Source organism: Prionailurus viverrinus, chromosome A3, assembly GCF_022837055.1.
Source record: "Prionailurus viverrinus isolate Anna chromosome A3, UM_Priviv_1.0, whole genome shotgun sequence".
Lineage (NCBI taxonomy): Eukaryota > Metazoa > Chordata > Mammalia > Carnivora > Felidae > Prionailurus > Prionailurus viverrinus.
Window position 1 is genome coordinate 21,445,544 of NC_062563.1, and position 25,428 is coordinate 21,470,971.

Consider the following 25,428-nt stretch of genomic DNA (forward strand, 5'->3'; position numbering starts at 1 on the left):
AGAGAGAGAGGGAGACGCAGAATCTGAAACAGGCTCCAGGCTCCGAGCTGTCAGCACAGAGGCCGGCGTGGGGCTTGAACTCACAGACTGCGAGATCCGGACCTGAGCTGAAGTCGGACGCTCAGCCGACTGAGCCACCCAGGCGCCCCAATCCTTATTTTATAGATGAGGATCCCAAGGCAGGGGGAAGGGACCTGACCGAGGCCACGTGGCTAGGAATAGACGAAGCCCAGGTCTGTCACCTGTGCAGCATAGGGATGGGTGATGCAGGCAGACAAGTGAACAAAAGGAAAGAGGAGGGGGCACGTGAGACCATGGCCCACCCTGCCAGCAGCTGGGTGACAGAGCGTTGTCCCATCTCGGAACGCAGCTCTGTCACACACAGGGTAAATGGGTCTATTCCCTGTGAATTATCTCTTAGCCGGCAGCTCCATCCATCTGCTCATTAATCCAATAAAAAAAAAAATATCAAACGAGCCTTCTGATTCCCAGTCCCCGGGGGCCCAACTACATAACTTGGAAATGACTCTTTAGTAAGTCTGATCAAGGGCTGGTTGTTCAGTGATTAGAAATCATGGCCTCTTCCTCCAGGCTGGGGGCTCGTAAACAACAGTTGGATGAGCTTTTTATTGGGGTCGGCCCGAAAACCTAGAGGGATCCATTTCTTCCTAATTTACACCCATTTCAGTGGGGAGAACAGCGGGAGGCTGAGGGTTTGCTCTGGGAGACCCAGCGGCTCCCTCGGCTGCAGCAGGCAGGAAGTGAGGACGGGAGCACATATTGAGGTGCGCCCATGAGCTGCCCAAGCACAGTGATGGACAAAGTGCCTTACAGACCGGGCGTCACTACCAGGTCCAGGGCTGAGTGGGGGAGCAGAACCCCTTGTTTCCTCATTGAACTTCCCATAGTAGCAGCCAGTGAGAAAGGGGAATGTGGTCAGGGTTGAGCCTTGGAGAACATGGATGGGGCTGACCATCCAAAGACCCCTCAGTCAAAAGATGGTGGGTGGTAGGGAGGTTCAGCGAGAGTACCAAGTGGTTCCTTCATTGAACCATTCAATAAATATTTATTGAGGACCTACTACATGCCAGGCACAGGGACCTGATGGAGTCTGCCCTTAAAGATAGTATAGGCCAGTGGGGGAAGATGGTCCAATCTTGGGGGGAAAGTGAAGTCCAGAGTCAGAGAAGGTGTGGGTGCACCTGCTGAAGAGGAGCGGTGTGGGGGCCGGGGCCAGGCAGACCTCTCCCCCAGATCTGAGAACGGAAAAATCTTCGTCTTCTCAGAATCTCCGGGAATATGCTGCACATCTGGAAAAGCAACTTGCCGATTTAGCTGTGGCCTCCAAGCCCCCGTCTCTCTCCTTGCCCTCAAACTCTCATGTACTGGACATTGGCACCTAGGAACAGGAAGTCCTGGGAGAGACAAGACAGGACAAGATGGTAAAAGCCTCCTCTACTCCGAAAAGATGTATCTCCGCTTAAAGGGAGGCCCGCGTCTGGGGAAACACAAGCTCTGGCAGAAACAGGTCAGTGCATAAATCGCGAACGTACCTCCATCCCCAAGGTCTCCATAAAGCACAGCTTTTGCCAGCCACCTTCTCTAAGGTGGCAATTTATCTGTCATTTCCCAAGCTGCTGCTTCCTGGCAGGCCTCATAAATGTCCTTTGTGTCACCTAAATTTTCCCTCCTTCGCGAATAACACAAAATTGTGCGCGGCTGGGATTTACTCTCCTACCTCCTGGTAACTTTCCATCACCCGAAGGGGCGGGAACTCTGAACTCCAGGCGAAGTCCGACTCTCTCCCACAGTGACCCATCCCGTGCCTTTGGAGGTCAAACAAACGACCTCAAAATTCTAATGAGCATGATAGCGTAGAATAAATCTTCTGATGATTTCCCACGTGCCATCCTGAGGCCAGCTGTGTGAATTGTCAGTTTTGACTTAAATAACGAGCTGTCTGACTCCTTGTAATCACTCAGCAGGAGTTGGATGTTGAGCATCTCTGGGCCCGCAAGGACTTTGGATATTGGTTTTTCCAAATATAGCAGTTGGTCAGTGTCTCAGTGTCCCTGACCACTCTGCTGCCCTTCACTCTCTTCAGTGACTGTTATTTGCTGGATATTGACAATGGACCAGACGCGATCTGGCATCTATCTCCTTTGCTGCTCACAGGGCTGCCGACCCAGTCGTCCCACCTTGCAGATGCTATTCTAGAAAGATAGCCTGAACCGTGGGCACAGACAGACCAGAACATGCTTGGACAGCATAGTGAAGAGGAGAGTGAACAATCAAGACGTGTTCCTTGGTATCGAAATCGTTCAGTAGGTTATGGTCTCTGATGGATAGAACGGTATTTAACACGGGAGCGCCGAGGACTAGTTTGCAACAACGACAACAAAAAAGAAAAACAGCAAAGAAAGAAAAAGGGTCTGGGCACCAGGAGTGCAACTGTCCCAAACAAACAAACGAACGAACGCATTTTTGAAATACCTAGAGGGGCGCCTGGGGGGCTCAGTCGGTTAAGCGGCCGACTTCGGCTCAGGTCATGATCTCGCGGTCCGCGAGTAACTGTGGGGGGGGGTAGTATGGGGTGATGGTCTATGAGGGGGAGCACAACAAACCTATATTAATAATAACGTTCCTCCGCTTAAGAATTTAGAAGAAATGTTCAAAGCTTACAAATGGCTTTCATAACCTGGGCTGTTGCCATGGCAGTGTTTTCAAAATGAGCCGGTCTTGAAGTTCCCCATGGTGGGTGGGGGTGGGAGGCAGTGGGGACAACAGACCGTGTCAAATGCCTCTTGCCCCGGTAGGGGTACCACCTCCGAAGGACATGTCGATCACTGCACGGCAACTAGCCATGCCCGGGGCATCCCTCCCCAATCCAGGCCTTCTGAGCTGTAAGGCTGGGCTGGCTCCGACCCACTGAGCTATGGCCCCTGAACTTGGAAAACTAATCACCCCCCTGCCCCAAATCCTCAAAAGCCCACCTGAGCCCACTGACCTTGTGGATCTCGAGAACAGGGTCATAGAGCTGAATGTGCTTCAGCAGAGGGAGGGGGAAGCCTTCTGCCAACTTCTCTGGAGGTTGAGGCATAACATTGAGAGAGATTTGTTAATAAACAACAATTGTAAGGTAAGTTCCTCTCTGCCAACTCTATACACGGTATATTCCCATTTAATTATCAGCAAAGATTATGAGGTAGATAAGACTATTATTTCCATTTCACCGATAAGGAAATTGAGGCGCAGAGTGGCCAAGGAACCTGTGCGAGGTCAGAAACTGGCAGAGGTGGAATGTCAACCCAGGCAGGCTGCTATAGGAGCCTGAAATACCAGCCACGGTGCCGTATGGGAGGAGTGGCCGGGATGGGGCAGCACACGCTCATGCGAAGAAGCTAGCGGGCACCTGCTCTCTGCCCTCTGCCCCTGTCCTGCCCTCTGTGGCAGCCAAATGAAGCAGGTCCTTGTGGAAACAATGTTTAGGGCTTTATGCTTTATTTTCTGATCAGGGAGTTGGCAATTGACTGGGAAATTCAGAGATGGGCCGCCTCGTGCCCTCTGTATTAACTTGGTCCTCTGTCTTTTGCCTGCCATTTCGGGGTGTAGGGGGCACGTCTGTGGGCCCCTCCTTCTCTCTCAGGAGGAGGTTTCCTGTGCTCCAAAGAGCTGCCTCAGTGTCCAAATTTCGCTAGAGCCTCGGAGGGAGAGGAGGCCACCTCCAATAGGCCCATCTCACAGACGGGCCGCTGAAGCTCAGAGGAGAAATGACTAGTCCAAGGTCACTCAACCTGCAGGAGAGCCCTGTTTCCCATCTCCAAGTCCAGCTCCTTTCCCCCCAAAGAGTATTGTCCTTGATTTGGAAAAATCCATAGTGATTCTTACCGTTGACCTGAGGGTAGAGGGTGTTGAGAATGTGGTAGTTGAGCAGCGCCTCCAACAGCTCCACCTGGTGGAGAACAGGAGAGATACAACTGTGACCACACGCGCCATTTTGCCTGGGCTCAGCTAATTCTCTACGTGCTGCCATGGCAAAAAAGACGGAAAAAAAGCAAATTTCAGATAGATGGCTACATCATGCTACTATTTTATGAGATAAAACTATCTTGAGATGCACATTTCCGTGCGTGCAGAGGGATAGAAACATTTGAAAGATTACACACCCAACTGTCCTTCCTCAGAAAGAACATCAGGGTTTGGCTTAGCCTTATCTTTAGTATTAATTTTCTTTCTTTTTTTTTTTTTTTTTTTTTTTTACAATTTAATTTTTCCTTCACAGTGGTTTCCGGAATGAATTTTTTTTTTGGAAAAAATTTCAAAACGAAAGTTATGAAACCCAACTTTTAACATTCACCATGCGCCCGGTATAGGGCTCAGAGCATGACGTATACATCTGATTCAATCTTCACAATAACCCTTTGGAGTTGATATTACTGCCCCCATTTCACAGACAGGAAAACCGAGACCCACAGAATGAAAGTGACTTTCAGAAACTGAGCAGCAGGGGCCACATTTGAACCTGAATTTATCTGATTCTATCATTCTTGCTTTCTACATCCTCTGTTCTGGTAAGATGACTTTTTGTGAATCTTTACATTTGACGGTTCACCTCATAGAACATTTTTAATTTTTTTAATGTTTATTTATTTTTGAGAGAGAGGGAGAGGGAGAGAGAGAAACAGAGCATGAGCGGGGGAGGAGCAGAGAGCGAGGGAGACAGAATGAGAAGCAGGCTCCGGGCTCTGAGCTGTCAGCACAGAGCCCGACGCAGGGCTCCAACCCATGAACCGTGAGATCATGACCTGAGCCAGAGTTGGTCGCTTAATCGACTGAATCACCCAGGCGCCCCACCTCATGGAACACTTTTTCATGCCACGCACAGAAGCAATATTAGCGTGTCATTATTCCCTTCCTCCTTTGTTACGGAAAGAGGTCATCGTTTGGGGTCTTTGGGGGTAGCATCTCTCCTCACGGTTTATGTGCTTGTTTCTACTTGGTAAGTTCGTAAGGGAAGGTCTGGGCAGCAGAGGGCAGGGGGTGGCTGGCCAGAGGGGCCAGTGAGGGCGGGATGGTGTTTGCAAGTTAAAGCCTATCCATCTCCTGCTTGGCCTGAGGAGGAACTGCCGCCATCCTGTCTTCCCTCTTGTCAGAGACTTTTCCCTGATTACTTCTTCCCATACTGATGTTCCCACGGTCTTTCTTCCTTCAATATGGGGCCATCCATTTCACTGTTTGTTCCTCCTTGTGCAATCACCTCTTGGTTTAGCCTGCCTCGCAATCCATTCCTCTGGTTTTAATAACGGAGCTTCTATTTTCCCCTGGGGACCCCTCCTTTCCAGGCTCAGTCCATACGGTTTGAGACCCCACATCCTGGCCCCAGGAGTCCAGATGAAACCCATGTTTGGTCAGTCGGCCTTGTCCAGATTTTAACCACAGTGAGTGTCTAAAGAACGGCCACGTGATTCAGATTAATCCAATGAGAGCTAGCACCCGATATCTTGTTTTGAGATGTAACTGCTCCTTGGCCCTATGTTTCAAGCCTTCGAGAACTTCTACCCTTTTCTAGGGTAGAAAGCAGCTCTTCTAATTTTTCTATTTTATTTTTTTTTATATTGAAAAAATTTTATTTATTTATTTATTTATTTATTTATTTATTTATTTTTGAGACAGAGAGAGACAGAGCATGAGCAGGAGAGGGGCAGAGAGAGAGGGAGACACAGAATCTGAAACAGGCTCCAGGCTCTGAGCGGTCAGCACAGAGCCCGACGCGGGGCTTGAACTCACGGACCGTGAGATCATGACCTGAGCTGAAGTCGACACTCAACCGACTGAGCCACCCCAGGCGCCCCTAATTCTTCTATTTTCTACTGATGGGTGCCATAGCATTGCTTAGTAAATGCCTGAAATTAACTAATACCTTAAACATTTCATCAATAAAAACAATAAGAACTTACATTGAATACTCCAACTTTAGATTCTTTCAGTTCCACTTGTACCCTGTAACAAATCCGAGAAGATTCAGAGACGTGGTCATTATGCCCGTGGGAATTTCCACTCAAGTGATGTGGGGGTCCCCAGAAAGGAGGCACTGGCTTGAGAAGACACAGAGCCAAGGATGGGGTAAGGATGGGACTGAAAAAGATGATTAAATAACAAAACCCCCTTATTGTGATACCCCCTTATTGTGAAGGCTTGCAGAGGGGAGATGGGTCGTGTAGAGGAACTCAATCTTTATCTGATATTAGAATGTCAACAGAGCTGATGTTTAAAATTCACAGGCTAAACAAAAGCAGTATTAGTTAATTCTTTATTTACTATTACTTTTTTAACGTTTATTCATTTTTGAGAGAGAGAGAGAGAGAGAGAGAGAGAGACACGGAGTGTGAGCAGGGGAGGGGCGGAGAGAGATACACACAGAATCTGAAGCAGGCTCCCGGCTCTGAGCTGTCAGCACAGAGTCGGACGTGGGGCTCGAACGCACAAACCACAGATCCTGACCTGAGTCGAAGCTGGGCGCTCAACCGACTGAGCCACCCAGGCGCCCCATTTTTTAAAAAAATTTTTTTCAAAAATTCTTTAGAAATTTGGAAGTAATGGGGATTAGGTGGGAAGGAAGTTTATGGAGGCAGGACCCATGGGGCAACAACTCATGTAAAATTTAAGTTTCCTTCCCCAGTCGTGGGCCCCAACGTTGAGCGGAGGCTCTGCTCACAGCCCCATCCCCAGCTACAGAGAATCAGCTAGAGGGTCCAGATGGACGAAGCCTAGTTGAGTGTCCCCATGTGGGCGGGAGGCTGACTTACTTTCCTGGCTTCAGGGCCCCAGTGATCTTGCTGGTGTTGAAGGTCAACATGGCAGACACATTGGTAGCCTGGGAATTCCAGTAGAAGAAAACAGGTTTTTAAATTTTTTTTTTTCAACGTTTATTTATTTTTGGGACAGAGAGAGACAGAGCATGAACGGGGGAGGGGCAGAGAGAGAGGGAGACACAGAATCGGAAACAGGCTCCAGGCTCCGAGCCATCAGCCCAGAGCCCGACGCGGGGCTCGAACTCACAGACCGCGAGATCGTGACCTGGCTGAAGTCGGACGCTTAACCGACTGCGCCACCCAGGCGCCCCGAAAACAGGTTTTTATATGAGAAAGGTTGTCCCCTATGGGAAGGACACCTATTAGTACCAACTGTTTCCTTTAAACAAACAGCTGAGCAAGTTAAAGCAGGAACTTGTCCACTAGACTGTAGGCTCCTAGAAGGCTCATCACAGGTACTCGATAAATGTTTGAACTTGGACTTCAACATTTTTTACTTGAAATTGCTGACTATGAACGCGTTTAAACTATGAACAGACTACCGCGAGAAGGTGTAGGGTGCCTGTCCCTGGATATCTCTAAAGGGATCGCTTTTAGCTATCTCAGGGCTAAGAATCAGCCCTAGTGGTGACAATAATAAAAAATAATAATGATAAAATTTTGTTTTAGTTTACAATATGTACAACATATTAAATGTACAATCCATGAAACAACACACTTGATAATTGTAACGATAATATCAAACTGCAGATACAGCATCTAGAAGCAATTACCCTTCCAGAAATCGGTGTGGTTGAGTTTCAGATCTGAAACAAGAGAGCAAAGTTCTCCATCCGGTGGGCAGGTACCCAAAAGGACTCAGAATCCCTTCTCTTTTGGACAGGAGAAAGGAGAGACCACTCTCAATATTTAACTCAGAGACACTTTAATAGAGGGAATTGGTTATGCAAGTGATGCAATTGACAAGAAGCCAAAAAAAAAAAAAAAGTTAGAGGGCTGACTCAGAGACTAGCAAAGGCAGAAAGCTGCTTCTACCCCAGGACTAGAAGAACCGAAGGAGGAATTGGGGTTATGAAAGCCACCGCCGAGGAGAAATAGTCAATGCCCGAGTCTCTGTCCAGAATCGAAAGAGGAAGAAATATTCTGGCTTCTTCCTTCCTCCCACCTGTAGCCTCTTGATGGTACATTCCATTGGCTGACCTCGCCTGAAACCAGGGTTCATGGGCGCCTGGGACATGTCGTCTTCAGGGGTCAGATATAGATGCAGAGTAAACAGGTCAAAGACCCCCTCCACCCTCCTTCTAACAATAGCCCAGTCTCACTTAGTGGGAGACACATACATTAAACAAATAAACCTGCCAACAACTATATACGTATCTTTATAATTGCTATGCAATTATAATAATAGGGTGCTTTAAGGAAAAAAAATGACAGGGGGCCTAAGGTGGGTCAAGGGTAAGGGGTAATCAAGAAAGGTCTCTCTAAGGAGTGAGATTTGAGATCTGAAGGAATTAACCAGGTGGTGAGTAGGGGGAAGAGCGTGCAGAAAAAGGGAACAGCATTTGCAAAGGCTTTGAACCTTACCACACCGAGCCTGAACACAGGCTCCCTGACGGAGCTGGGCAGGAGCACAAAGCCTTCAATCTCCATCTGGGGGGTCAAGGACAGATTCCCAGGGCTGAGGTTCAGGAATGGGGCTGAGGCCATTGTTCCCTGGAGCTCCAAGTTCATGTTGGGGTACATTCTGGCTAACTGGGGGGACAGAATGAGGAGATTATGCCAAGAGAAGGAAATATGCAAGTTTGCCAAGGGCGCCCCAAAGGGAGTCAGGTAAAGCTGAGAATGCTTTTTGATTGATTTTATTTTCACAAAATAATGCTCTGTTCTTCTTTCTCTTAATGGGTCACCTGGAGATCTTTCCTGTCATCAGACATCTGGAGTCTGCATCATGTATCTTGTGGCTGTACTGGGTCCATTGTGCGTGGGTCTGTAACTGATCTAACCACAGTGAAAAGCAGGTGGTTTCCAAGGTTTCGCCATGATAACGATCACCCCTGTGTGTACCTTTGGCTATTTTGGGGAGGTGGGTGAAAGACGCTCCTAGAAGTGGAATTGCTGAGTCAAAGGGCAGGGATATTTTTCAAGCTCTTGACAAGTATTGTCAAACTGTCCTCCAGAAAGGTCGGGCCAATTTTCTCATGCCCCATCCCTCCTGGGGCGTGAGGTGAGAGACCTATTGCGTCTCGGGCCCTCCCTGCACCCGGTGAAACTGTGCACGCGGAGACCAGACCCCCCCCCCCCCCGCCCGCCCTCCGTTTTTGAAATATGACCAGACTAGATGGCATAGTTTCACCAGTGCTCACGGTTTTCTGTTTAACTGGAATTTAATTGGGGGGCAAGACTCATTCCTTTTTAGGGGAAAGAACAACAGTCCCTGTGAGCCTTTTTTGTTATGCAAATATAAAACCTGCATCCTACAGTAAAAGGGAGATATTTAGAAGGTTGGGGAGGTAAAAGGCTTTACTGAGAAGCTGGGCTGAGTTGCATCTGCCACATCGTCGAGGCTGATGTAAGCAGGAAGTGGGAGGGGAAGAGTTTGCTCCTCTTTCTAGGGCTAAAAGGATGTTGGAGCCACCGAGGGCTCTCCAAATCTGACAACTTGGTACCCTGATAAGCGGTTCCGGAGCTCAAGAGAGAGAAGGAGCCTATGGGGGGCACCTTATGGAAGGATGCGACCCAGGCACTGCAGGACCTTAAGTTTAAAAACTTTCCCATTATAACCCCCTCAGCCACCTGCAAGGCTTCTCCAAGGCCTGTTCAACACTCCTGACTGTCTGAGCTGTGTCTTGCGGGGGGCTGGGAAGGTGGGGGAGAGGACAGGTGGATTGCTGTCGGGTTAGATGAGACGCCGCGCACAGTGAGATTTAGCCCCACGATGACAGAGTTGCGAGGATAGTCCCTGCAGCACTGATGTAACCATGAGTGCAAACAACCCCCGGGTCCCTCAGGGGAGACGGGCTAAGCTACAGAAGTCCACCGGATGGCAGGCTGGATACCCAATGGAAACAAGAGTGAGGAAGCTCCTTATCTACCTCGACGGAATGAATGATCTCCCAGGCCAGTAAGGCGAAAAAGGAAGGTACAAAATCACGTGTGTGGTACGTTTCTGTTTGTGTAAAAAAATGGAAAAGACTCACGGCGTTTGTTTGGATCCACACGGAACATCCCCAGAAGGATATGTACTGGGGGTGGGCACGGGGGGGTTCGGGGCCAGGAGCAGATGGGAAAATTTTCCACTCTAGAACCTTTTATGTGTTTGGAATGTGGAGCTATGAGAATTTAGTGTGGTTATAAACAAATTTCTTATTTACTGTTAGGGTGCCTGGTCCCTCACGTGCCCGCTGTAATTATTAATGTCATTAACAATGATGTATTATTAATGATGTTATTAATCAGGGTGCATTTGGCAGGACGTGTTGGCATTCTTTGGGATTCTCAGATACCATCGGTAAAAGACCGGGCCACCTGTGGCCCCACGAGACATGGGGCTCCGGCGTCTGTCGTTTGGGCTTTGGAGAGAAGCCCCCAAGCCTCCAGAACGCAGCACCGCCCCCGCTGGGGGCTTCACTGCTGGCCTTGGTCAGCTGAGAGTAGCACCGAGGTTTCTCTTTAAGAGAAACCCCCGGAGGCTAGTGAGCCTGGCCTGCACCTGCCCAGGGCTGAGAGAAGGCTTACCCGGGGCGCGAAGGGGCGGAAGGACTTGGTGGTCAGCCGGATAGTAGAGCCAGAAGGAACCTGCAGCAAAGAGACACGGTTTTAGGGTCCTCCCGCTGGAGCTGAAGGTATAAGAATAAGGAGGTGTGGCGGGGGGGGGGGGGGGAGATGTTCAAGACGGTAGTTTCTTGACTGCCTGTGTTACTATGGCAACAGTCGCCGGGGAGGGGGGGGGGGGTCCCCGCCGCTCTCCTTGGGACACAGGCGACATGCGGTGTCCTGAGTGAGGGTGCGATCTGCAGTCACAAAGATGTAATAGGTATGGTTCCCGGCTTTGTTACTGTGTGGTCTCAGGCCATTCCCTTCACCTCTCTGAGCCTCAACTTCCTCATCTGTAGCATGGGCATAATAGTAGTCCCTGCTTATCAGGTCATCGTGAGGGCTAAATGGGACAGTGTGAACAACACACCTAGCCCAAGGCCCAGCATAACTATTATAAAACACAGCTATTCTGGGGCGCCTGGGTGGCGCAGTCGGTTAAGCGTCCGACTTCAGCTCAGGTCACGATCTCGCGGTCCGTGAGTTCGAGCCCGGCGTCGGGCTCTGGGCTGACGGCTCAGAGCCTGGAGCCTGTTTCCGATTCTGTGTCTCCCTCTCTCTCTGACCCTCCCCCGTTCATGCTCTGTCTCTCTCTGTCTCAAAAATAAATAAACGTTGAAAAAAAAAAAACAAACACAGCTATTCTGATCCGATCCACTAAAAAAGAGGGACTGCACCACAGGCAGGGTGGGTTACTCAAATATGATAACAGAAGTAAAAGGCCTGTGTGCATGTGTGAGAAATCAATGAAAAGACAAAAAGCCACTCCCTCCACCCGCCACACGGCCCCCATCTACCATCAGAGCCGGCTGGACCTTCCAGGCCGGCCCGCACTCTGTGCTTCCCTCAACATCCCGACGCTGTTCACGAGGCCTCAGCTTTACAAAAAGCGACGAGAAATAATTTTCTGAGACCCAGAAATACTAAAGAAACTCGAGAATTATTAAAGATGTCATCCATGGTAAGATTTAAGATTCCTGACAAAAAGTCCCATTTAAGACAAGTGTTTTAAAGGTAAGTCCTAGGAAGACTTTGTCTTTCTTTCTACCATGAATCACTAGATCACGGACCTTTTTCACTTTGGCTACAAGGAAGCTCCCAGAGAGATGTTTTATTAAAAAAAAATCAACTTAGGGGCACAGTGTTTTCTTTAATTGTACTTTACTTGTAACTTGGTCTTAATTTCCTATTCCATGTAATTATATGCATTTATCGGGGTATTTATTATCCTGCCTCATTTACTAAATTTTTTTCAGTTTTTTTTTTTTAAACCTCCGCAACCAAGCATGAGAGAAAATATGAATTAGAACAACAGGTCTAGACTGGGGCAAAAGTAAAACACAGACAAGGAAGCCACAGGCTTTCACAGTTCTAAGGGAGAAAGAATTTTGACTTGAGCTTTCTGGTGGCCAAAGAGAAAAGGGAAATTGTGCCAATTTGTATATTTCCTTGTCTTAATCTTTTTTCACGACAGCTTCCCATGTCACTGATGTAAATGGGGTAGAAAGGAAAGAAGGAAGAAGGACAGGTTACACTGTCACTCGTGAGTGCTATTCTGCCACCACCCTCACCATGTCATCTGTGATGGAGAAGTTCAGGTGCCCTGCCTCGTGATAAACCCGACTGGCTGTGTTGAAGACATAATCAGAGATGGCAAAGTAGACCATTCGGTTGTGCTCCTCAGGAAGACTCATGACAGGAGCAAGGAAGGTGACTGGGGAATAGCGATCGCGGTTAAAAATTTCACCCTGGAAAGAGAAATAGGATGCATTTGAACTTTTCAAAGTCCGTCTCAGAGCTGGACGGCTGAGCTAGGCAATCGCTCGCATAGACTGATGCGGGGGCACTGGCGAGAGTCACTGCCTGAAACTCTACCACGAAAGGCGTTTTCCTAAGGGTCCAGAATCCCTTAATGACAAGCTCCCCAGCTTTGGCATATTAACCCATAGTACCCTCTACACCACCGTCTACACCACCTAGCCGGGTTCTGATTGACCTCACCTGCATGGTGGTCAAGATGAAGGAAGGGAAGAGCGTGGGTTTCAAGGTCTAAGGGTTGTAAGATGCCTGTTGGAACTCTGGCTCTTGAAACCCTCCCCATCACTCCATATCGCCCTGCCCTGAACACAGTGGGCACCGCTGGGGAGATGGGGCCAGATCTGAAGCCGGAGAGACAGGTGGCCCGGCGTGAGGGCCGGCCCTGAGGGCATGCGACCCTGGGGCGCAGCCCACCCCAGCCCCTCCTCTGGGCCTCTCACCTTAAACATCACGTCCAGCATTTGGGCTGTTGCCCGAGGGGCTTCCGTTAAACTGTAATCGATGCCAGCGAAACTGTCGATCTCTGTTGTGACTGTGAACAAAGAGAGGGGCGGAATCAGGAGCCAGGTGATGGGGGACCTGATTGACCCACACCCTTGTAACTTTCTTCATGGCTCCTTGCCCCTCTGCCCCCAGACCTTCTACCCAGCCCAGCCCCACAGCAAAGAGCTGCTTTTCCAAGAAAGAGATGACATGGTTCTATTGTCCCAATGGTGGATTAGCCATGAAGAGGGTAGTATGCTCAGCCTGGGGCCCGAATGGGTTCCAGGGTTACACACGTGCGCGCGCGCACGGGGGAGGGGCAGAAGGAGAGAATCCCAAGCAGGCTTCGCCCTCAGCACAGAGCCCGATGCGGAGCTCAATCCCATGGCCCTGAGATCATGACCTAAGCCGAAATCAAGAGTCAGACACTCAACCAACTGAGCCACCCAGGCGCCCCTGCATGTGTATATTTATATTTGCATATGCAAAAGAAAATTTGCATATACAAAACCTAAACAGAGGTTACCTCTTGGGAGAAAACTGGGGGAGAAAAGGGGACTTTGATTACTTTCCACGTTTCTGTCCCGTTTAATGTTTTACGAGGTATGTATATGCGCGAGTATCCCAGGGACGGGTGGGATGGCCTACCTGGCAGAGTTTGGAGATACGGCTGTAGGTCAGAGGCCACCGATTTCTGGATCCTTTCGCAAATCTGAAAAACACAGGAGGAGAAGCCTGAGCGGGTCCCCCGGCTTTGGTCTGCCATCGTGCTAATCGCTTTAGTCATGGCCTTTCACGTATTTGCTCATTGACCAACGATTCTACAAAAACGTATCAGTGCTTACCATGTGCCGTGCGTCAGGAAACAGAAACAATCAAAAACATGTAGGTCCCATGTGGACCTCAATAGGGTCCAACTGGATCTTTCAAAGTAGTTCCCGGGGTTGGACACCTGAGCTGGGTGGTCCGTGACCCAGCCTGGTGAGGGGACGTCGGCCGGAGGCACTTCCTGAAATACTACCGCGAAAGATACTTTCCTTTGGGAGGTGTTGGCCTCCCAGAATTTAGAATTGAATAGCAGAACTAGACCGTCGGGAATGTATGTTCCCAAACCAGTTTGCCATACATGCTCTTGTAATCGCTCAAATTATTTATTATGTAAACCCACAAAATGTGGCTGAGAAACCCAAAGATAAATGCCTTGGAAAGGTGAGCTGCTTAAAGAAAATGCTGAGAGAACCAGGAGACGTTCTTGGTGTGAACAGGAAAAAGCTTAGGAGGAAAAAAAGTCATAAAAATCTAGAAGGATTCTGCACTGGGATTGCTTTGCAAAGGTCTTCGAATTCTCATTGTGGTTAGAGAAATCTGAGCCGGAACTTGGGGCAGATCAATGTTTTATGCAAGAAAGACGAAGTCCATTGTCAATCAATCAAGAGACTATTTTCATTTTGTTTGTTTTAATGTTTTACTCAGTGTTTTGAGAGAGAGAAAACGTGAGCGGGGGAGAGGCAGAGAGAGAGGAGGACAGAGGATCCGAAACGAGCTCTGTGCTGACAGCTCGGAGCCCGGAGCCTGTTTCGGATTCTGTGTCTCCCTCTCTCTGACCCTCCCCCCGTTCATGCTCTGTCTCTCTCTGTCTTAAAGATAAATAAACGTTAAAAAAAAATTAAAAGAAAAAAAGGATCCATGCATATAGGAAGGAGAGGAACATGGCGGGGTGGGCTCTGAGAGCATGGGGTGGGGCCCTGGCCTTGTGTGGGGGTTGCAGGTGCCTTCCTTCAAGAGGTGACATTTTAAGGGCAGGCTAAAGGGTGAGCAGACATAAATCAGGCACCAGGTTGTGGGGAAGGAACTACGCTGGGGGCAGGGCAGGCAAGAGGTGAGATCGTAGCCTCCCTTTGTAGCTGGCTCAGTTTGGGGAGAGGACCTTGGCATCAGGTTGCTGCCAAAAAGCAAAGAAAGGTGTGGTGAACAATAGTCATGGTTGATTTCACGGGAACAAGGAAACGCTGCTGGCCTCACTGGAGCCTGTCCCCTTCTTGGTTTTCCTTCAGACAAAGGCCCATCGGATCTTCCTAAAGGCCCCCCTGGATGCCCCACCCCCCGGAGGGGACCTGCACGATGGGGGGAGCGAAGGCCCTTGGGCCCTCAGGCCCAGACCTGTAGTAGGGCCTCCCAGGGAGGCGGGGTAAGGGTGTAGTATGTGAGCTGAGCAAACCTGGGTTCAAATCCTGTTCGGTCCCCCCGCTGGCTGTGTGACCTTTGAAGAATCTTTCCCTGCTTTCGAGTCCTCACACACAGGATCCAGTGACAAGGCCAATCCCTGTTTCCCAGGGATTTTGGGGGGACCAGGGAATGAGACAGTGCGTATATACGGCCCAGAGAGCAAACATGTAGAAAGTGCTTATTCTTTTTTGTTGTTGTTGTTAAATTTTTTTTTAGCGTTTATTTAATTTTGAGACAGAGAGAGACAGAGCATGAGCGGGGGAGGGTCAGAGAGAGGGAGACACAGAATCTGAAACAGGCTCCAGGTTCTGAGCCGTCACCACAGGGCCCGACGCGGGGCTCGAACTCACGGACCGCGAGATCATGACCTGAGCCGAAGTCGGCCGCTTAACCGACTGAGCCACCCAGGCGCCCCAGTAAGTGCTTATTCTTAACCCTGTTGGTCAGATACCATATCCCTTCCTGAGTGAGGAATTTGAAAGGTCCTGTATCAGGCTCTTAGTTTTCCTTGGAAGAAGGAGATTTCTGAAGACCCATAAAGGTCAGGGGTCAGGTGAGATCTCCATCTTTCACGAGACACCCAGCCCCTGTGAGGCCTTTGGTACAAGATGCTCCATGTTCTAGGAAGTTCGAAACCCCACCTAGCTCCTCACTAGCAAGGTGACCACCGGGCAAGTTATTCTACCTCTCAGAGCCTCTTCTATCAAATGTAGAAAACAGCACCTTCTTCAAAGGTTGTGGTTGGGACTCAATGGCATATCAATGGTTCAGTGCTTAGCACACTACCTCTGGCCAAACCACAGGCTCAATAAATAGCTGCCATTGCTATAAATAAGAATAATTAGGGGCGCCTGTGTGGCTCAGTCAGTTAAGCGTCTTCAGCTCAGGTCATGATCTCACAGTTTGTGAGTTCGAGCCCCGCGTCGGGCTCTGTGCTGACAGCTTGGAGCCTGGATCCTGCTTCGGATTCTGTGTCCCCCTCTGTCTCTGCCCCTCCCCCACTCATGCTCTGTCTCTGTCTTTCCCTCTCTCAAAAATGAATAAATGTTTAAAAAAATTTAAAACAAGAATAATTATACAGTGATATATTCGGTTCACATTATATTAACTGATCAAAACAATAATTAATAAATTACCATGACAATTATTATATCAACGCTACTTGTTATGTATTACTATATTATATAATATTACTAGTCATTATTTGCACCCACACTGCGGAAGAATACTGTGTCCTATTCAGAAAGCCATGGCATGCTGGAAATGGGGCCCACAAGGAGGTTAGCATATGTCCCCAGCTCACCTACACCCCAGGACTCCAGAAAAAGGAAAGGAACAGAATCCAGTTTGCCATTCCCATCTGTGGGGTCTCTCTGCTATTCCCACTTCAACCACCAGGGGGCACTCAAAACAAGACCAGGGGCACCTGGATGGCTCAGTTGGTTAAATGGCCAACTCTTGATTTCGGCTCAGGGCATGATCTCCTAGTTCGTGGGTTCGAGCGTCGCATCGGGCTCCACACTGACAGTGCAGAACCTGCCTAGGATTCTCTCTGTCCCTCTCTCTCTCTGCCCCTCCTGTGCTCTCCTTCTTTCAAAATAAATAAATAAACTTATGAAACAAGACCGGACGTTGGACGAAGTGGAGTGTGAGTGTGTGTGTGTGTGTGTGTGTGTGTGTCTGTGTTTTCCTCTTTCCTCCTTCATTACTTTCTCCCTTCTCAAGCACAATCGTTGCTACAGACACAGCTCCACATTCATAATACCTCAGGAATTTTGGGGATGAAATGAGTGTTTAACGTGAAACCTCTTTGTTTTAGCCAGAGGTTTCAAAATTTGGAGATTTCACGTAATTTTTTTTTTTTTTTAAATGGGAAAAACCGACACTCTGTGGCTGCCTTCCCGTCCAAAGCAGGCGCTCAGGAACACCCGGTTCTCACGTTCCCCAAGTTTCCTACCTGCTGTCTGCAGGCACCCAAGTGTTAATTTCCTTTTTGGCCTTATGGAGTGCAGGGCAGTGAGGGTGGGGGGGAGCACGCCCTGAGCAAGGTCAAGCAGAGAGAAGGGGAGGAGTCTCTGTTCGGTCCCTGCTGTTTTACCATTGGCTGAACTTCTTACCATTCTCTGCCTGACCACACCCACTTGGAGTCCAGAGACCCACATTTTGCCCCAGCCTGACTGCACACTGGCTCCAAGTCCTTTCTGGGCCTTGGGCTTAAGTATGTCTGGGCCAGCCCTCCTGACCATCTAGGACCAGAACTCGGTGAGGAATCACACCTCACCCTTGCATGGCACGGCGGGATACCAGCCGCGTGGACATTCCTACCTTGTTTTCCAACGCTTTGCGTAACTTGGACTCAATCTGGTTGTCGAAGAGATTCAACAGCCACCTGGGGAGAGGAGCACAAAGGATGGTCAGCTGTGTTCCGCCGAATGCAGGGGCAGTGAGGCAGCAGAGGGGCCAGGCCAGTCTCCAACGGAGCCCTCTCAACCCGTCTCGGTGCCCTGCTGTGTGACAGAATTCTGGACAGGATGGACATCCAGAGTCCCCAGCTCCCAGTATGTTCACTGATTCAGCGCATCTGGTCTCCCAGCCCCCTGCTGCACCCCGATCAGGTTCAGTAGATTTGGAGGAGAGGCTTGAGAATCCATGTATTTCTAAACAAGGAAACTGAGACTCAAAGAGATGTACTCAAGCACTTGTATATTGTCCGCACCCTCTCCTTTGGCCAAAGGCCCTTGTGTTCTTCCAATAATCAGATTTCACTCCCTTGATGGTGGTCCCCACCAGCATTCCTGGCTTGAAACTACCTCTGTTCATCTCAGCAGGGTCCTCCAAGGAATGACCTCTAAGTGCCTGTGATGTGCCTGTGCATGACGCCTGGACACTTATGCTTATCAGAAGCCAGGCTTCGGGCTGGGTGGATCTCGGGCTGCACCCAGGGATCAAGTTGGCCAGGGTCCCGATGGTGACCTACCCCAAATCTCCCGACACGTCCACCTCCACATCTTGAATGTGGCTGCTGCAGCTGGTGGCACTGACGGTGGGCCTCCCAGAGAGCTCTCTGCCCAAGAGAAGGTTGACTGAAATGGTAATTCCCTTGACCTCCACATCAAGGGAGCCGTGTAGTTTCCTGGAGGAAATGAGAGAAGCAGTCATTGATTCCTAGACTAAGATCAGCCACCATCTGGGGGGAAAATAGGAAGCTCAATTCTTACCCCAAAATAAATGGAGCTGGATCAAAACTTTAATTACAAAAATTATTACAAAGTAAAGATTTATTACAAATAAGACCACAAATTATCAGGAAGAAAGACTGGGTCTAGTTATTTATGGGAAGGAGTGGGCAAAAGCCTTTCTAGGTAGGATCCAAGTCTCAAAAGCCATAAAGGAAATGGTTAATAAACTGGCCAGCAGAGAAAATTAAAACTTCAGTGAACAAAAAAACCTTCCGTATTCAAAGTAAAAAAAAAAAAAAAAAAAAATCGCATGGTGAGCCAGCCGAAGAGCTAATTTCCGTAACATATGAGCTCATTTCCTTAATACGCAAAGAACAGGCTTATACAAATTAATAAGGAAAGGACAAAACAACCCAAGAGAAGAAAAAAGGGATCAAAGATCTCAAACAGGAAGTTCAATTGCAAATAAGCATATGAAAAGTTATTAAAAATGAAAATAAAATGATGCCAGTTTTTACCTATCAGATTGGTGAACGTTTTTGAAGCTTGTGAAGGTAACGGGTAAACAGAAGTCCCAGACACCGTGGTTGGGAGAGCATATCTGGTTGGGAGACTGGTGGGATCCATCCTAACACACGCAATCTTTGGCCTAGAGATTTTGTTTCTAGAACTTTACTCTGTGGCTCTTCCTGCCAAGTTATATGCGTGGGGCAGCTCACAGAAGCATCATGGGTAATAACAGAAGGTGATGAACAATCTAAATGTCAACTGGTGAGGCACAGGTTCAACAAGCCGTGGGCATCTATGCCATGCGGCCTTTAAAAAGAGTGAGGGCTAATGTGGTCTCTCTATACAATGAAATAGTACTCATCAATAAAAAGGAAGAAAGCACTGGGACGCCTGGGGGGCTCAGTCGGTTGAGCGTCCAACTTCGGCTCAGATCATGATCTCGCGGTCCGTGGGTTGGAGCCCCGTGTCGGGCTCTGTGCTGACAGCTCGGAGCCTGGAGCCTGCTTCGGGTTCTGTGTCTCCCTCTCTCTCTGCCCCGCCACCTCGTGTACTATCTCTCTCTCTCAAAAGTAAAAAAAAAAAAACATTAAAAACATTTTAAAAAAGGAATAAAGCCCTGACGCATGCTATGTTGTGGACAAACCTCAAAAACATGATGGTAATATATGCCAGATACAAAATGTCCCATGTCGATATCATTCCAATTGTATGAAATGTCCCCAGTAGGCAAACCATAGAGATCTAGTGCAGATTGGTGGTTGCCTGGGGCCGGGGGAGGAGGCAATGGGCCGTGACTGCTTAATGGGCCTGGAGTTTATCTCGTGGGGGGATGAAAACGTTCTGGAACTAGATGGAGGTGGTGGTGGCACAACGTTGGGAATGTACCAAATGTCACTGGATTGTTCACTTTAAAATGGTTACTTGTACGCTATGTGAATTTCACCTCAAAAAATATTACATTAAAAAAGGTAAAAAAAAAAAAAAAGAATGAGGTAGATTTTCATATGCTCATACAGAAAGATCTTTGAGATCTTTAACTGAAGAAAGCCAGGACAGAAGAGCACGGCTCGATTCCTTTCATGGAAGTGAATAAATGTGACTTGTCTACTGAGCGTCTTTCTAAAGCCCCGCTGTCCAGTAGAAATATAATGTGAGTCCCGTAGGTAATTAAAACATTTCTAGTAGCCACACTTAAAAAGGCAAAATGAAAGAGGTAAAATTAATTTTAACAGCATATATTATCATTTCAACATAGAACAACATAAAAATCATTCATGGGATTTCTTAGGTTCTTTCTTGTACCGAATCCTCAAATCTGGTGTTTCACACTTACAGCAGATCTCAACTGGTACCAGCCGCTTTTCTTTTCTTCTTCTTCTTTTTTAAAAGTTTACTTATTGGGGCGCCTGGGTGGCGCAGTCGGTTAAGCGTCCGACTTCAGCCAGGTCACGATCTCGCGGCCCGTGAGTTCGAGCCCCGCGTCGGGCTCTGGGCTGATGGCTCGGAGCCTGGAGCCTGTTTCCGATTCTGCGTCTCCCTCTCTCTCTGCCCCTCCCCCGTTCATGCTCTGTCTCTCTCTGTCCCAAAAATAAATAAACGTTGAAAAAAAAAATCTTAAAAGTTTACTTATTTATTTTGAGAGACAGAGACAGTGCGAGTGGGGGTGGGGCGGAGAGAGAGGGAGACAGAGAATCCCAAGCAGCCTCCTGGCCAGCGCAGAGCCCGGTGCGGGGCTCGAACTCACGAAACTGTGAGATCATGACCTGAGCCAAAACCAAGAGTCAGACGCCCAACCGACAGAACTACCCAGGCGCCCTTGGCTGTTTTTCAGGTACTCTGGAAAGACACGTGGCTAGAAGCTACCATATTGGACAGCGCAGGTCTAAAGTATCAATACAGTCAGGTCATCCAGAAGAGACTGGTCAACCTTCCTGTTATGGGCTGAATTGTGTGTCCCCACCCCAAATTCAAATGTTGAAGGCTTGAATCCCAGGACCTCGGAATGTGACTACATTTGAGACAGAGCCTTTGAAGAGGTGATGATATTAAAATGAAGCCATTAGGGGGATGCTTGACTGATTCAGTCCCTGGAGCGTGCAGCTCTTGATCTAAGGGTTGTGAGTTCCAGCCCCATGTTGGGTGTAGAGATTACTTAAAAAAATAAACTTAAAAAAAAAAAAAGAGGCCATTAGGGTGGGCCCGAATCCGATGTGACTGGTGTGCTCATAGGAAAAGCACACACTGAAAAGAGGACACAGAGGGACACCCGGGGTGCCTGCACACAGAGGGACCACCATGTGAGGACACAGCCAGAGGGTCACCGTCTGCAAGCTAAGGAGAGAGGCCCCGGGAGAAAGTAGGCCTGCTGGCACCTTGATCTTGGACTTCCGGCCTCCGGAAGGGTTGTTTAAGCCACCTAGTCTGTGCTATTTCATTATGGCAGCCCAAGTAGACTCATCCACCTTCCATCCAAGGACCTTGGAGGTCGGAGAACAGTTCAAAGAGCCAGAGATTTGTGCCCCTGGGAGCTGCCCTTGACCGACAGCAAATAAGGAAGAAGGGGTCGTAATGGCTGAGTTGGGGTAACTCAGAGGTTTGCTCTGCCTGCATGGCTTCCAGAAGTCCCCAGGAGGGCTGAACTCCCATCAGCTGCCAGGCTGACTTCCTTTCCTGCCTCCCTTCTCCACCCCCACGGACCGCTTCCTTCGGTCATTTCCCAGGTAAAGTACTTGCACTTGAATTCTAGCCTTGGAGTCTGCTCCTGGGGAAAGCAAACCGAAAAGAAACAGCATTCTCTCATTCAGCTCGCCCATCACCCCACCAGGAAAGCTTAAGTCTTAACAAAGAGCCAGGGCTCAGGCCCCTGTGGGCTCCTTTCATCTACCCAGTGGCCTTTCTGATGAGCCGGGAATGCCTTGGGCCCAAGAAGGATGGGAGAAAGACCAAGGCCAAGGTCCCAAGAGCCTGGGAGCAGAGTCTACTTACACGAAAGATTTGCGCACCTTCCATTCGCTCTGGACTCTGATGAAGGAGTCAGAGATGGTGAAACTCAGGCCCTGGCCGGGAAGGGGTGTCAGAGTGGAGCCGGGCAGCTCACAGCTGTGGATCTGCAGGCTGAGGAGAGAGAGGCATGGAGTGCCATGTCAGCCCCAGCTTGGGTCCCTCCTCAGCAGGGCTCTTGCTCCGATCTCCACCACCCCCTACCTCCACCCTTGGCGGGCAGAACTTGCTTTGGGCAGGTGTGTGGCTCCCCCTGACTGTGCGGCCATGCTAAGTGCGTTCCATCCCTTATGTCACTTAGGCCTCTCAAAGGGGGACAGCACTGTCCTCGTTCCCTTGTTACAGAGGGGGAAATAGAGCCTCTTGAAAGGGCCGCACTTGCCCAAAGTCACGCAGCTGGGATCAGAGCCCATGAATCTCGTGGTCCTGGGTAGGATCTGGAATTGGGCCCACAGGCACACCCCTTGGCGTTTTGCAGCTCCCTTGACAGATCCGGGTTGAGGGATCAGATCCAGGGAAGGCTGGGGCCAGCCTCAAGAAAAGACACAGAGTGCTGGGAGAAGCAAACCAAGACGACACATATCGTGGGGCCGTCAGTGGGAAAACAATGGTCGTTTCATTTTATTTGCCCGGCACATAATAGGTGCTCAATAAATGTTTGCTGATGGACTGAATAAAAGAAAGAATGAAGCCATCAGTGGTAGCGGGCAGGGAGGGGGTGATGAGCTGTGACTGGATTGCCCTCCTCCATTGGCTGTGCCTCAACAAGCATTTCATGCCCTTTTTTGGCATCAGCTGCTCATGTCTAACGATCCTCTGAAGGCTCAGCTCCAATGCTGGCTCCTCTGGGAAGCCTTCCTTGACTCCCCCGGATGTACAACCCTCAGCTCTAAGAGCTGGGCTAATGTCTTTATTTATTTATTATTATTTTTTTTTCAACGTTTATTTATTTTTGGGACACAGAGAGACAGAGCATGAACGGGGGAGGGGCAGAGAGAGAGGGAGACACAGAATCGGAAGCAGGCTCCAGGCTCCGAGCCATCAGCCCAGAGCCTGACGCGGGGCTCGAACTCACGGGCCGCGAGATCGTGACCTGGCTGAAGTCGGACGCTTAACCGACTGCGCCACCCAGGCGCCCCTAATGTCTTTAAAGTTCAAGGTCTATCTTCCCTTCCAGACTACATCCAGGGGCCCGACTGGAGCCTAGATTATCACAGAGTCATTTCCATTTTACAGATAAGGGAACTGAGGCTCAGGTCACACAGCTGGCGGGTCTTCTTTGATATTTATTGGATGAATGAATGAATGGGGGAACCCAACTCCTCCCCAGGACCTCCCTCTGAATGCTGCAGTGAACTCTCCCACTGCTGCCCCAGGGAGGTCCTGGGGTTCTCCTTCCCCTGCTGACCCCCACCCCTCCCCACCCTCTCAGGGCCCCTGCAGAAGGAAGGTCCCACCTATGGAACTCGTAGTGCCCACGGCCGAAGGGCTTGATCTTGAAGTCCCCGGTGAAGTCAGGCAGCGTGATTCCGAGCAGTTCCTCCCGCAGGGTCACCAATCCCTCGTGGGCCACTGTGGACAGGAAAAAGCTATGAGTCAGCCTGGCCTGCCTGCCTGCCTCCCCTCTAATCCCTTCAGTGGCTCCCACCTGCTCTAGGGAGACAGGCCGACTTCCTCGTAAGTATTAATGACAGTTACAGAATCTTGAGCCCCTGTTGCGTACCACGTGACTTCAGGAAACAGGAGCATCACCCCGTTTCACGTGGTGCTGTTATGTGGGTGCCCAGCTGATGGGTGAGGAAACTGTCTTTGTCAGCAACCCCACCAGGGGAGGAGTGCTGTGGGTGTGGGTGGGTGGTCCTCTGTCCTGTCCTTCCCGGCATCTAGCCTGTGCTAGATGTAAAGACTTAGGGACGGAATCCCGGCATGGATGTCTTTCTAGCTGGCTGACCTTGAGCAAGCCTTCAGCCTTCACTTTCAACGTTTATTTATTTTTGGGACAGAGAGAGACAGAGCATGAACGAGGGAGGGGCAGAGAGAGAGGGAGACTCAGAATCGGAAACAGGCTCCAGGCTCCGAGCCATCAGCCCAGAGCCTGACGCGGGGCTCGAACTCACAGACCGCGAGATCGTGACCTGGCTGAAGTTGGACACTTAACCAACTGCGCCACCCAGGCGCCCCAGCCTTCACTTTCTCCACGGCAATGGTAACAGAACTCTCTTCTCGGAGCTGGCATGAGGATTATAGGAGATCCTTGCAGAGCAAAGAGGGGCCGGGGGCAGATAACAAGCACTCCTAGCTTGGGGCGTGGTGCACATAGCAGGTGCTCAGGAAAGGCCCCGGAGCAGCAAAGCAGGGTTTATGTTCTAAAAATATGGAAAGGACCAAAATGTCCAACTCTAGACGATTGGCTTAAGTAAACATGATACATTCACACAGCGGAAAGGGACCAAAGGCAAATTTTGCCTGACTTAGGGTTTCAAAACACACAGCATTTACCAGGCCCCTTTGTTCGGGTACACGAGGGACCCAGGGTTCTGTCCTCAAGGACGGCATGTGTGCACAGAGGACCAGTGGTCTTCCCTTTTTCCAGCTGCACTCCTGTCTCTAGTGAGTGCGTGTGCCAGGCCGTCTGCCAGAACGCTACCCCTCGTCCCTGGTTAATTCCCACTCACCTTTTGTGCCCCCCCTAACCTCCTCCAAGAAGCCTTCCCTGATTTCCTTTTCTCGTCTCCCAGCAGCCCTGCCTGAGGGAACATTATCACCCCCTTTAACAGAAAAGGCAATTGAGGCTCCATGAATGTGAGGACAGCCGTGCGGTGACTGCGGGGACTGGTGTATAAATACCTCAGCACCCTGGCCCTTGGATGGGTTAATTTTGACGCTTGGCTTCAGCAAAGCAGTCCTATTTCTCATTCTTTTAAGAGGGAGCTATGACATAGATACAAGGCATTGCCGGGTAATTCTTAAATGTTCGTATACGCGTGTAACCACCACCCAGAGCACATTCCCAGCACCCGGCGGGCTCCCTCCCGTCCCCTCCGGGTCACTGTCTTTCTCTGGAGGCAACCGCCATTCTGACTTCTGGATTTAAGACAGAGGTTGCCAAGCGCTTCCAAGAACTTTCCAGGGGACTTGTCCCAGTCACCTCTCCTGTCCTTACACACCTCTCCTGTCCCCCGGCTGCCTTCCCTTTCTCATCTCATGTTCCCACTCTCCTGTGCTGTTTCCTGGCATCCTCCCCCAAATCAACTGCTTGCTCTAAATCCTCATCCCCGTTGGCTAGTGGGGAGACCCCTGGCTCAGACCAATAACGTGCCCGAGTGGCACAGCAGGTGGGTGACAAGGCCTGGCCTCGGCTCGCCGCCCCGAGGGAGAGCACCCCGTTGGTGTCCTCCACCGTTCCCAGAGCAGCCTGGTGCCCAGCGGGTCCCCAGTCCAGCCAACAGCGGCAGCTTCTTACCGTACTCTAGTCCCTTGTCAGTGATCCTGGCGACCAGGCCGGGGTTGGCACCCAGGGCCTCAGGGGAGGATATAAGCAGCAACCTCAGCAGTAGAGAGGGCAGGGCCCCGGCCAAGGCCCTCAT

The 25,428-nt window shown here is 49.8% G+C and overlaps 1 protein-coding gene across 1 annotated transcript; it reads right to left on the reverse strand.

The window, feature by feature from the left end:
• Positions 1-118: 118 nt before the first annotated feature.
• On the reverse strand, positions 119-25,428 carry LOC125162318 (lipopolysaccharide-binding protein-like). The gene is made up of 15 exons (XM_047853206.1): positions 25,305-25,428; positions 23,299-23,413; positions 21,827-21,955; positions 18,130-18,285; positions 17,478-17,541; positions 13,575-13,638; positions 12,884-12,975; positions 12,197-12,373; positions 10,548-10,607; positions 8,397-8,564; positions 6,807-6,874; positions 5,958-6,000; positions 3,889-3,952; positions 3,008-3,084; positions 119-1,415 (listed from the first exon to the last, which is right to left on the reverse strand). The coding sequence occupies exons 1-15, from the start codon at positions 25,426-25,428 to the stop codon at positions 1,371-1,373; spliced, it is 1,446 nt and encodes a 481-aa protein (XP_047709162.1). The 3' UTR covers positions 119-1,370.

Bases quoted from the DNA above. Each gene is read 5' to 3' on its own strand.
- LOC125162318 (XM_047853206.1), bottom strand. From the start codon at position 25,428: ATGAGGGCCTTGGCCGGGGCCCTGCCCTCTCTACTGCTGAGGTTGCTG. The intron at 21,956-23,298 runs GTGGGACCTTCC...CTCTCTCCTCAG, and splicing joins GGGCACTACGAGTTCCATAG to CCTGCAGATCCACAGCTGTG. The intron at 10,608-12,196 runs GTGAGGGTGGTG...TCTTTGCTGCAG, and splicing joins TCTCCATCACAGATGACATG to GTTCCTTCTGGCTCTACTAT.